Here is a 13,811-nt window from a genome sequence, read left to right on the forward strand (position 1 = left end):
TGGACTTAAATAAAAAGCAATTGACTTAGTGTTTGTGCTGAGTTCTGAGATACTTGGATTTCTCGTAGAAGGCATTTCCTAAAAAAAACATGCAAAGAAAAATCTTCAAGCCCGGGTTTTTACAGGGTTTTTTGCTGAACATAGGAAAGGCTCAAGGTGTGAAGCATAGCCCCTGGCCTGCTGGTTCGTGTTGATTCACGCTTGAGACAAGTTGATTCACACTGATTTACACTTGAAGACAAGAATCTCAGGAAAAGGGATATATGGTGGTACACTGGAAAGCACGAATGTGTGACAGTGTGTCTCTCCTGGTGAAAGGGACAGGGGAAGGTCCGTGCGTTTGGGAGGTTCTGGCTAACCAAGATAAGGAGAGTAGCACGTGTGTTGCTTAAGTTCCCCCGAGGAACAGAGATTGTTAATTCTTTGTGTGTGTAATAGCCTTTCTATCTTTGCCCTTTCATTTCCATACTCACTAGGTTTTAATATAACAATTTCTGTTTAGGTGTCTTGTGCGTGTTACTATTTCGGACAGCTTATGGCTGTTGCAGATAACCTGTTCCCTGCAGAGAAATTACAAAGTCAGCCCCTGAACAAAACTGTAACAAAATCATAGCACAAAGCTGCTTTAATTTATTCCCAGCTCCCTGTAGTGTGACACCCCTGTCTGATATCTTAAAGTTTCAAAATTCAATGTCAGTTAAAATGTTTTAATTTCCCTTTCTAAATACTCTGCACCAGAAAGCATGCTCCATTCTCTTCCACTAGGAAAGATACGTGGTCCGGGCTCATAAACTGTCTGCTTACAAAAGTTCTGACATGTTTGCAGATGCTCCATTTCACCACAGTAGAGTGAAGCAGGGGATATAAATTGAATTCCAGGGAGTTTTTTGTCTCTGTTGCTCCATCTTAGGACATACCCTTCTACAGGTTTTGCCTCCAATCAATAAAGCAATCAGCAGGGAAACATTGCCATGCAGAAGCAGACTAAGTAGTATAATTTAAGAGTAATTTTTTTAGAGTAGACTTCGATGTTTACCTCAAACAACTTTGCAGCTGTTTTCCCTTTTTGTAAAATAATGAGGTGTCAGGTGTTTCAGTGATTCACTTGATGAGATGATTCTGATTCTATTTCTAGAATTTCCCTATATCCAATTAATCCTGATGAAATGCAAACTTTCATCACTTGGCCAAAAATAGTTCTATTTATATGCAAAGGAATTTGACAGACTGAGTTCAAAAGTTTAATAGTAAACCAGGATTTTTACAATTTCTTGGTTTTGCTGGTATGCAACATCAATTCCAAGTGATTTCAATTAATGGCATCTTCTGAGATATAGCTAAATTTTTGTGTCCTCTGTGTCATTTAAAGTCTGGATTTACAGAAAATGTAGAAAATTGATTTCTAGAGAGTCTGGATTTATAGGAAATGTAAAGTAGCATGCTGTAAATGCAAAAGATTGAAATGGCTTAAACATGCAACATGAAATGATAAGACAGTAGTTGTTGTGTTGTTTCTTTGATGCTATGTTTGCATTTCCAGTTGTCAGTGTCCACTTGGTATTTGCTTAATTATGTTGTCTGAAGGGGAAATCCTGATTTTTCACACCTGAAAGACAACTCTTCACACTCTCTTTTTCCAGTCATGCTAAACACCCCTTTAATAGCAGCCCTTCCCATGAAAGAAAGGAAAACTGTATTATACCAAGGAACTGATCAAGTATGAAAAAACATAATTATGTTGGGAAGAAGCAGGAGCCCCTGGAAGCATTATGCTTTGTGAAGTCTTGGTTTGGTCCTCTGGCATTTGGATTTGCACATTTGCCTTCCAAAACAAAGGAAAATATTTCTAAAAACATTCAGACAATCAAATTTCGGATTCTTAGCTGTTTGAGTCACCTTCTAGCCCCCAAAAACTTTTCTTCTCTTCAAGCTTTTTTGATAGGCACTTGAAACAGGGAGTTCTTGCTTTGAATTTGTGTAGAATTCAACGAATAGAGCCTTGAGCCATGGCTAGTGCCTCTGCCTGGCAAGCCTGTCTTTGCGTTTCTGTGAACATTTCTTCATTTTCCATGTGAAAATTTTTCATGCCACATTTGACCTTCAGTGATACATCGCTGTATAAAGCATGCACAGTGGTCAAGTGTCATGTCAGCTGCATCTCCCGCTCTGATGTCATTTGCAAACTTGACAAGAGCACACCTTGTCCCCTCCTCGGTGCCATCGATAAGATGTTAAACATGATAGGCTTCATGCTGCAGACCCCTGGGTGGGTGCTCCACTTTTCACTGGTCTCCAGACAGGGCGTAACCATTAACCATGGAACTGGTTTTCACTCATCTGGTTTTCCAGACTGTAGTACCCTAACCTGCATACAAAAATAGTGTGGGAGCCAGTGTAAAACCTCTTGCTAAAATTGCCATCAATGATAGGCCACTGCCCTCCCTCCGCTTGACAACAAATCCACTCATTTTAACATCAAAGGCAATAGAGTTGGTCAAGTATGATTTAGCTTTGCTACATCCATGCTGACTGTTCCCAGTGCCCTTCTCCTTCATGTGCCCTGAAATGTGCTACAAAAAAATCTCTGCAGAAATACAGGAATTCCAGCTGAAGGCGTTTCAGAATAATGTAGTCTGACTGTATTATCAGTGATCTTGTGCTTGCTTGAGTTGGTGAAAGTGGATACTTTGCATTGCTACAGTATATTTTTAATTTAAATTTAAATGCCTGTGTGTGTATATATATATATATGTGTGTATCTGCGGTTTTCATGTAGGATTTAGGCTTGAAGATGGCAAATGTCTGACCTTGCCTTCATGAGCATTAGGATCAAACATGTTTTGTGTGCAAAAGCAGGGTGTGTTGTTGCTCTCAGCAGGCTGATTTCAGTTTGCTGAAAAAATAATATTTATTCCATACCCATCTTCCTTTAGCTCAAGGGACAATGGCTTGACTTTTTAAAGCTTGCTATTTGTTTCAAGTTCAAAGAAATACATATTTCCTTGCAACAACTTTTAACATTGACCCAAAATAAATGTTCTTTCATCTGTGTTCTCAAAATTATAAACACAGCACGTTAAAGATGCCTATGCATCCATACATGCCTGAACTTTTCACAAGTAACTCTATATGCTCTTGTTAAAAAAAGTTCATAAATTTTACTAACAAATAATATATATTCCAGTGATACGGTTTCCTATATAAGAAAATTCCTAGTAAAGAAAATGCTTAGGTAATAAAGTTAAAACAGTGTCATGTGGGTTACAGTTGAGGTTGTTATGATGCAATATACCTACTTTTATTTTTATTAAAAATGGTGTGTTTGTTGGGTGGGCATCATAAAACCTATGGGTTTTTTAATTGCTGCCATCTTGGTTTTCAGGTACTCTAGTTTTGCTAGATTTTTAACTTGGAAGTACGCAGATACAAACTGCTCATGTTAATCACCTTGATGTGCTTTTATTTTTTTGTAATGTAGATCAGTTTGTTATAAATGTACAGTTATTTTTTGAACTGTAGAGCCATTCCTATGTAGTGGAAAATCTCAAAACAGCACTTACATTCCTAGCATCATCTTAATCAAGTAGTCATTTTTAGACTGTCTGGGCAGCTTAGAAGTGTGCTTTTGGCTTTCCAAATTCATGGACGTGGAGAACTTCAGGAAGATTAGGACCAAATGTTGGCTCCCTCATTTCCTTCTTGTATCTGAAAAGGACTGGAAATCCAGTTTGTAACAGACACCAAGTTGTCAGCTTTAATAGTTACTGTGTAAGTTCCTGGTACTCTACAGCTGGTAATGGTTTATCTACCATGAAATGGCACTTAACTGCAAACAGCTGTACAGGAAATGACAGCCTACTGAAACAACCATCATAAAATATTTTTGGCCAGTGAACTTCCAATTATAAGTGAAAACCTTATTTATTCTCTGTATTTTCTTCTTTAGTGGCACTAGAGGTCCTATTTAGGATGCAAGACACCGCTCTTTAAGACTGTGGTCCTCAGCCTTTTCCATATCAGTAACACTTGAGGGTACCCTCTACCCCTGGCCCTGACATGCCTGAAAATGCTGTCCCTCTGCACAGCGCCACGTAGACTGAAGTTTCCTCTCAGCTCTTTGCCACCCACTGGTTAAGATTGTCCATGGTGGTCACTGAGGATATCTAGAGTGACAGAAAAATCCTTCTTCGGGAAGATTGATAAAGATAAACAAGCAATGAGATATATAACAAAGGAAGAAAAACAAGTGGAAGCCCAGGGTGTATAAGATATGGTGAAATTTTCTGTCATTCTCCACGATTAACCAGTGGTTATCCTCGCCTGGGCAGACAGGCGGGAGACTGCCCTTCCCCACTGCAGGTGAAGCGATGACATTGTTCACACTGTCCCTTATATTTCTCTCAGGTATCACAAAATGTGTTATAGTGAGTAGAGGATGTTGTAACAGGTTGGGATGTACCAGCTTCTCCAGTTCATCTTAGCTTCCAAGAAGGGTACAGCCTTACTGTATCCAGGTGTCCTTCTTTCAGGACTGGGCCATTTTTAATTAACCCAGGGATTTTTTATTAGAGGAACAAAGATAATAAAAACCTTGAATGTTTGAAGACAACGGAGGGATGAAGATTCAGTTTTCCAACCTAGGAGGAGGAAGAGAAGAGGAAGAAACTGCTGACTGTACATCCAGAAGAAAAGGAAGGGCCTTCAAACTGTTGGGGCTTACACATTTTTTTGAATAAACTGATCTCAGCATTCCTCTTTCTCTTTCACTTTCTGTTGAGAAATGTTTTATGGTGGAAAAGTGGAAATTAAATTTACATAAAACCATTGCTTTAATTTTAAAATATTTTATACATTATACTCCCAGTAACTTCCTGTGCTGTAAAACTGATAAGAGACTACAGAGTATGGATTATTGGGTTATTTTTCAAATGATTGACATCTAGTCCTTCTTCAGAAGAGAACAGGGAGTCAGGAGTCCTGAGTTCTGCTTTTGACTTCTCCTCTGACTTCTGTGATCTTGATAGATGTGTGTATTTTGGGGGTCCCAATTCAGTCTCAATGAAAGTGGTCCTAAAAGTAGTCCCATTAAATGAATAAAACCCAAAATATAATAATTTCTGTTCAGTATAGAATTTACCTGTACCTATATTTAGCTACTTCTCTATGGCTATACTAATAGTATTCAAAGAGTTTAATGAGAGACTTTTATGATATTTATGAAATGCATAATTTATTGTGTAGAGGCTGGAAATAATTTCTTGCCCACCTGGGTTTGCTCAGAAAATTATTTTTGTGGTCTGTGAAATCCACAGCTATTTATTCTTTTCATGTGAAAAGCTATGGCTTTTGTTTTGTTTGTTTGTTTTTGACAGAATAATAGGCTCTTAAATGTTTCCTAAAAAGCTGAAAACTACCTCTATAGACAAAGAGTTGCCTTTAACATATATGGACATATTTTACTTGAAGGCATGGGAAAATACTTTTTGGAAATATATATAGAGTACTTCTGTTGGAACATTTTAACTAAAGATTTTATGGCCTTTAGCAGGATCTGTTACGTGTATTCTGTAAAATAATGTTCCTAACAGAGTGCAGTGGTATTTGATGCATTTTGTTTCATGAGCCCTAGTGCAGAGGTAGCTCTGAGACTTAGAAGAAGAATCCACTGTCTCCTCTTTGCTTAAATATTTACAAGCAGCAAGTGTATTGTTAAAGGAGGAAAAATAAACAGGTCATTTTAAGCAGCTGCAGTAAGAATCACTATATTTTTATGGATATAATCTGTATCTCACATAACTTGTGCTCCTTTCGAAGAATTTGGAAGTAGGTCCTCAAAAAACTGCACAAAATCAGAGTCGAGGGAGCTGTTGAGGGGGAGGAGAGGAATTAGGAGAGAGTGGTTCAAGGGCAGACTTCCCTCTTCCTTATGCCTCTGTATGAACCTCACCAATATAGGTTGAAAAGAATTCGTTTTACAGTTAACCAGTGGGTTTAAACATGAAAATACAGTCTTTCTCATTCTTTCAGAGCAATTAGAATAGTAATTTATGTTTGTCACAGCAATAGTTTGCACGGAGACCTGATGACTATGTAGGGAACAGGCCCTGGTAAAAGAGTGGGAACAGAAAGAAATAGCATGTCACATACTTCATTTCTGGGATTTGATATCTTGACTTTGAATTTGAGCTATATAATTTCAGTCTCTGGTCTGGGAATATGGCTTCCTCAGCCAGGCTGGAAGGGGGCTGTGTTGAGTGAGGTCAGTTGTCCCGACGAGGGAAATGGCAGAATCATTTGGTCCTCATGTTTGTAGAGGTTTGCTGTTGTCCCCCAAAAAAGGGCTTGATTGTCTAAAAAGGACTTGGTTCCTTGCTGACTGTTCCTGGTAACCCACTTCTGGGTTGTAATTAAACAACAGCTGAAGCACTAGAGAATTGTTTTTACTCTGTTTGATGTTGTATGGACTTTGCATTGCAATATCAAGTGGCAGTTTTGATGGTCTGTTAATTGCTAGAACATTAGATAGCCCTAGCTCATACTTATTTCTATCTGGAACTTGACTAGATAACATCAGGGCTACATTTCCAATTAGTCATATTCAGATTTTAGAAAAAAAATGGAGGTATAGTACTAAGTACTCTAGCAGGGAGACTTTCTGAAGTTTATTTTTATGTTCTTGAATTCATTGAGTTCATCTGTGGTGGAAAATATGCACAGAATAGATTATTTTATCTAGGAATTTATCTAGGACAGCAAAAATGGTTATCTGTAGTTCATGTGTTCCCCCTCACAAAATTATTTTGTTTTTTTTCTTGACAAAGCTGTTCTTTGCTGCTTAAATTAATTTCTGTACACCTGTTACAGAGGAGTAGTGGTGGAACACTTTTAGTCCCCCAATAATGATTTTTGTAAATCCTATAAAGATGTTTGGAGAGTTTCCATGGACACCAATGTTTTGTTAAAATTTTCATCCAGAATCAAGAACAGGATGGGGCCACAAGTTATGAGAAGAACTTAGAAAGGAGGGGAAAAACAAATAAGGAAAGGACTTAAGTGTTCCCAAACAACTCAGAGTCTGGTACCACCTGTCCCACATATAAGTGAGATAAAAGAAATGAAGTGAGAGTATAGCCTGTGTGAAAGTGGGAAGATCAAGTACAAAAAATGTCATGTGATACTTGAGAAAATGTCTGCAGTATTGCCTAGGAAACACACTGCCAGTTTGCAGTCAGCAGCCTACGCATCTCATGGCTCTGAGTAACTGTTAGCATCTCGGGAAAGCCCCTGGGACCATCTGTAGCTGAAGCGTGTTTTACGTGTCACACAATCTCAGTCCCCAGAACAGGGCTTTCACACAGTCTTGCCTTTGTAAGCACCACACGCCAGCAAAGCCGTTGTTTTGTTGTTTTGCTGCTTCCTCAGCACTCTCAGTACAAACTTCTGCACCTTTCTTCCTGTCCTGTAGGTACCCAGTGCATCAAGTGACTGCTGGCCAGGATTAGTTCTTTACTTCAAACTAGATCTTTTGATTCTCCATATAGGATGTTAAGATAACTACTTTGTTACTAATCCCAAGAATTACAGGCTAGCTTTTATTTTTGTACGTTCCTCCACATGTTCTTGTAAAGAACTGATAGAACAAATGATTCTCTAGATTTCCTCTATCGATCAGGCGTATCAGTTTCCTTTCATGGGAGTCCAGAGAAGACGAAAACTGCCTTCAGTAGCACTGCTTTGCATTGCACGCCTACGGACTGTTTCTCAAGATTATTCAGGATAACTTCCAAACTTTCCCTTGGCATGTTTTGACCGATACCATGTTTCCACAGCACTGACTTCTTCAGCAATGTCTATGGCAGATGCCATACGCTTTGAATTATTTTAGGAGTTAGTGTCTTCTGGAGAAGGGATTTCACACATAGCTTTTTATTTCTTAACAACAAATCATAAGGTAAGACTGAAGGATAGACTGATTAGCCCCTGATTTTTAAATGTTGACTTAGAATGATGGTAGGTAAGAGAAGGGTTTTCTTTAATTACTGTTAGTGAAACACACCCTACATCAAGCTGCCCTGTGGGGCTCAGAGCATCTGTCAGCCCATTACATTGGAACCTGCTTTCTGCATATTCTGAGTTACATCACCTGTGCATCTCCTTGGACAGATAAAGAAATTTGGAAGTCCCCGAGGCTTTCCACCATCTGCAGTCATTGGTGTGATCTCCTTCCCTAGCAAGTAGGTGAGATGCTGTAGCTACCACTTGTCAGAACTGTGTCAAGCTCAATGGAATGAATGTGTGGGAACCAAAGTTTTGTCTCTAACTCAAAGGTTAGCTCTCCATGAGAAATATTTATAAAGGGGAAGTCTGGGTATCCAGCGTTAACAGCAGAAACTGATTTGTTTTTTCTGTCTGCCTTTTTAGGTCTCCAAAAGGTGACGTCCATAGTGAAGGATATGTCTTGGAGGTAGAATGCTGCTCCTCTTTAAACCAACTTTCAGACAAAAAGGAGGTACCTGATTTTATTAAGAAAGTGAGTAAAAAAAAAAAGGGGCAAAAACCAAAACAGTATACTTTTATTTGCACTGTAATAACTGCTTCTAGTTCTGTCAGTTTGACAATAGGAATATGTGTACATTTTGTGCAGTTGAAACACTGCACTAGAACTTGGTGTTTTAAGTATCTGAAGGGCAATTATTGAGAGAAACACGTTTGATCATACTATTATGAGAAAATGATTTGTAGTATCACAGGAGAGTGACCTCTCACAGATGATATCAACTAATTTACCAGTGTGGAAGACAGTCCTATAATAGTGTAAACATTTTAAGTTATTTAAATTTTGTTGCAGTATCACATGATGTTAGCAATTAGAGGTGGTACTGGTAACCTAAATCCCTTTGTCATCCAGAATACTGTTGCTTTAAATAAACTTTTGTATATATTGTGGAATTTGAAAAGAGCCCTGCAATTCTTTATTTGAGGCCTTCTTTTTAAAACTATTTTTGATTCTGTAATATTCTGCCAGACTGGAAATTAGCAGGTTATGTCCATTTTAGCGAAGACAGATTCATTGTGCATGTTTCAAATTTTGCAGCATCTGTTGTGTCCTATTGCATGTTATAAAACCTAGCATTAAATACTGTATTTACTTAGCCACATGGTGTAAGAATAGCGCGAGTAGGCATACTCCCCTAGCTTTAATCCATCTTGCAGAGGTAATAGTTAAGAAAATTTTGTAGAACAAATTTTAGCACAGGCTGTATGAGCTTGATAGGGACTCAGCTTGACAGACTACACTCATGTTGAATCTTTCCTTTTTACTATGATCTGTGAAAACTAGATTAAAAAATAATGCAGCTATGACCATCTGATCATCATCATACTTAAAAGATACATAGATTCTGGTATCAGAACATATCTGAATATCATAACTAATATTCAGAAGTTTGAGTCCGAATTTTCATTTCAGGGTTTATTGTGTTATTGCACTTTTATTCTGACACTATCTTTGATTATTTCAATATATTCACACTTAGGCAAAACTGGTGTAGTTCTTGTGTATCAGTTTCAACATGTTTGATTTTGTTCTTCAGTTCTTTGAGTCGGAGTAGAAATATAGGCTTATCTGTCACAACTGGTAGCAAAATTTTATATCATTGCAACAGAAAATTTCTTTGTATTTTTAACTTCAGAAAGAGTATGGCTAACATGAAAACAAAATGACAATCCAGGAGTCAGCTTATTTCCATAAATACCCAATTCTGAGGCTCTTTAGAATGCTTTTCTAGACATGATAGTGTTTCTGTTGGTAGAAGCCATTTGATTATGGGGTTATGAAGATGCCTTTTTGAAATATAATAATTTACATTTTAATAGCTAAAATGTATATTTACTGTTTCTCTGTAGGCTGAGTATGTCGCTCATCCTCAGATGTTATTTGATGTAGAGGAATTTGAAGTTCTTTGAAGCTGTTGCTGTCAAGTGTGTGCTGTGTCACTGTCTATATCTGATTAAACACACTGTGAAAGTCTCAACACTTTTATGTAAATCTGACTCAGGAAACAGGACTTGTTTGGGAGTAGGAATTAATTGTCATATTAACTAATTTGTCGGAGCAACAAAAATGGCCATTGCTTTTAAGGGCATATAAAACAGATGTTTACAAACAAAATAAATGAAAATAAAGGATGTTCTTCAAAGTAAGTTATAACAAAAAGCTGTTAGAGAGGGCAGTTGCTTTCTTTCAGAAAAGAACAACCCTATAATTCTTCTCAAACTGTGGAATACAGTTGAAGTTAATAGTGTTGTAATTGAACAGGCACATCCTTGATTGCAGAGCTTTTCATAACAGAGACTTTTAGTACACGTTTACCATCTTACTGCATTGCGAAATACTATATTTTAAAAAAAGATAGTGTAGCCATATTTTCAAAACAAAATAAGAAGTCAAAATTTTCTCCAACTGTGAAAAAGTCCTTTACCCTGAGAAAATTGATTTTATTAATTTTATTATGTACTGCTGAGCAAGTACTGTTTACATGGAGTTTGAACAAGGATGCAATGTTAATAACTTCTTTTCTCAATTGACTTTTTGTTGCATTGAAAATGTATGTCATATTGAATATTAACTGCTTGCTCCTGGCAAACACAGAACAATTTTGCAATGGCATACAGCATAGGTAATATCTTTTTTATTCTTCTATAATCCATATAAATGTTTAAGAGTAATGAAGTAGAAACAAGGAAGTTATTTCACCTGGAGAATGCTTCTCGCTCACTGTAACAAAGTGCCTCAGTACAATGTTGACTGTAAAACATCTAAGAAATGCCAAAGAAGACTCTCTGGTCAAACCTGTGTTCTGCTGCTGAGATCCTTCTCCACTTCAGGACCCTGTCCCAGTTCTCTACTGTGTTCTGTACATTTTTGCCACCACTGTGGTTTCTGACTGCAGTTGTGAGCCATGGAAGACAGAAGACAGTTAAGTATTGGGGACATAACGTTGCACAGGATATACTCTTCCTGTACCTTAAAATCATGTTGACATCACCACATTCTGTTTGTTCTTTCCTATCAGTGTGGATCAAGTGCAGCTCAACCTGTCCTAAAGAGCTCAAACAGTCCCAGTCTTTGTCATGTAATTCCTGGGCAATGAAAGAAGTAACTTAACTGTTGTGTATGTACTTTACTGCTGTCTTTAATTCTCAGGCAAAACAGAGATTAAAGATTTGCTCATATGCTTTTTAATGAGCAAAACTAACTTCTGAACTTCTGATCACTGGCTCAGATCATTCTGAAGCTGTTGCAAGTCAGAGATGTTACTTCTAAGATACCGTATTTTGTAATACTTTGACTTGTGTCTCATGTAAAATAGGGTAGCCTTTAATTACTTCCTTAGTTGCTCTTTATTTCTGTGTACCCTGTTATCATTTTTTTCATCTGAGAGTGTTCTGAATCTGCTGAGACAAGTAAGGGAAGGAGAAGCTAGGCTGACATCCCACAAAAAGAGTTATTTTGGATACGCAGTCATATATGAATGCCAAATATGTTTCTCATGACCTTTGTTTTCCACATCAATCTGAGTTATATGCTCTAGAAGAACTGTAACAGGCAGAAAGTTTTACTCCTGTGTTCGCATCTTTGCAGTGTTGGTGACAGGTTAGGAAATGGAGAATAGTTTCTGTACCATTTCTTCTCAGTTCTGACTTCTTAAAATTTAGGAAGCACGTCTTTGTATTCTTGGTTGCCTGCTTAATAATGCTCTGTCAGAAGGAAATTCTTGTATGCTTTTTTTCAGTTTGACCACATTGCAGAGTTGATATTTCTTGTCCCTGTGGACTCATTATCCTTCACTGGGGAGGTATGATAAGCGTGGAAAAGCATGAGTTTAAAAACACTGCAGCTTAACTGAAATCCAAAGGCAGGCATCTTCCTTTTGTGTTGTTGACTAGACAAGGAAAGACTTCTTCCTGCTGGTCTGTCTGTACTTGACTCAGAAATGAGTCTGATTTCTTTCAACAAACCTAAGGCCATACATATGAGTAATTATTTTTGCATTTTCAGAAGTGGAACAGTTCAGCTTGCAACATGACTGCCATCTTGAAACACTTACGTAATGCTTATCTTGCGATGAAATCTGCCACATGAGACAGTGTTTGTCAAATCTGCTCATTGCTGTTCCCCCTATTCATAGTCTTGGTGAAGTCCAGTGAGCAATCCAAATGCCATCACCAGCACTAGCTCAAAAGCTGCCAGTAACATGTCACTCCCTTAAGTGGTCCTCTGAACAACTTCTGTAGTCCAAAGTACTTGAGAAATAATCTTGACTCCTGCAGATGGAGTGACTTTACCCATAGGTTTGTTGACATTTGTCTTCTGGTAATAGTATTGCTGGGCCAAGAAGTGAAGGTATCTCTCAGACTTAAGTGAGTGAGATCCCAGGGAGGAATATGCCAACAAAACACATTGCAAGGATGCTGCCACCCATGTACTTGTTCTAGAGTTGGCATCTGAAACGGTGAACACCAGTTTGCCCTAGTACAAAGGCAAGTTGTGTAGGGAATTCTACTATTTTGAAAGAAAGTCCATACAATACTAACACTTGTATGAAGAACTCGCATCTTACGTTGCTGAAAGGATCTACCGTATTTGAGCCCTCTTGCCAGTTTTATGGAATATATGGTATCAACTGGTATTTACTGGAATTTTTCTAAATGTCTTTTAAAAAAGAAAATACCAGGAATAGAACTGGCACGAGGAATTAGTATGTTTCAAGTGTTAGTTTATGCACTGGAAATTAATACACATTACTACCAACAAGTTTAAACTGTACTTGAATTTAGTGTACTCCTGAAAGGTGAGACATTTCTTGGAGGGGTTCGTTCCTCCTGCCTGTTATCTGCCCTCGCTCCTTTGGAGGGGATGGCAGGCAGGAGACTGGCAGAATGGTTGGGTAAGGAACTGCTACACACCCCGAACTCACACAGGTCAGTCTCACTGCATGTTTCTCCATACTGATGTTTGTGTCAAACTACCAAGATACTTACTTTCCTGCTCCCTTGTTTTTTCCCTCCATTCATCTGTAGCTGTTTTGGTGTTATCAAGATAACCGCTATCTTAGTTCATGCGCATTGTTTTCTGGAGAGTCATTTGTGTTAGAACTCTAATTGGTGAATAATTTTTGTATTAGTATTGCTGTTAAAAGGCAGGTTGATTCTCCAGCTTCTTTTAAGTTGCTAGGTAGAAGCAGGGTTGGAGTATTTAGGAGGACTTGTGTCTCTCCTATAAAATAAAAACTGAATGCCTATATGAATGCTCAAGAGCCTTTAAAAATTATTTCTGTAGATGTTCCCAGTCAAGGCAGTGATTCAGCCCAGACTTGACTCTTCACTTATTTCCTACATACTTACATCAGAGTGAACTTTTGTCTTATATGATCAAAACAGGGGACTTCACATATCCAGGTAGTGTGTGAAAGCAATATTAAAGGATTTTGAATTCTCAGCTTCAGAGTTTTAAAACTCTCTTGAGCATCTAACTATGAAACAGCAAGAAGATATGGAAGATGAGAAATGTGACATTGGACAAATTTGTCCATAATAATATGTATTTCTATATATATATTTATTTGTGTTTGTTAACAGTATGACAAGCAAATGAGAAGACAAAAGTCTGCAATTTTCTAGAAAAAGTGAATGTGAAAATTACTAATCTTGTAATTTTTTTTTTACTTTTAATTATAATCCCTAAGAAAAATATGGGGTTTTATATAATTGTTCCAGTATTTCTCACATTCTTGTCTCTGTTTGTCATT

General features: G+C 37.7%; 1 protein-coding gene across 2 annotated transcripts in view; it reads left to right on the forward strand.

Moving 5' to 3' along the window:
• Window positions 1–13,811, forward strand: part of RFTN1 (raftlin, lipid raft linker 1) — a 102,058-nt gene that overhangs the window by 45,438 nt on the left and 42,809 nt on the right. For both annotated transcript variants that reach the window (XM_074861454.1, XM_074861464.1), the window contains exon 4: window positions 8,422–8,530. In XM_074861454.1, the coding sequence (XP_074717555.1) occupies window positions 8,422–8,530 (109 nt within the window). The remainder of the gene's footprint in view (window positions 1–8,421; window positions 8,531–13,811) is intronic.

This window comes from Strix uralensis, chromosome 1 (genome assembly GCF_047716275.1).
Source record: "Strix uralensis isolate ZFMK-TIS-50842 chromosome 1, bStrUra1, whole genome shotgun sequence".
In the NCBI taxonomy this organism is placed as follows: domain Eukaryota; kingdom Metazoa; phylum Chordata; class Aves; order Strigiformes; family Strigidae; genus Strix; species Strix uralensis.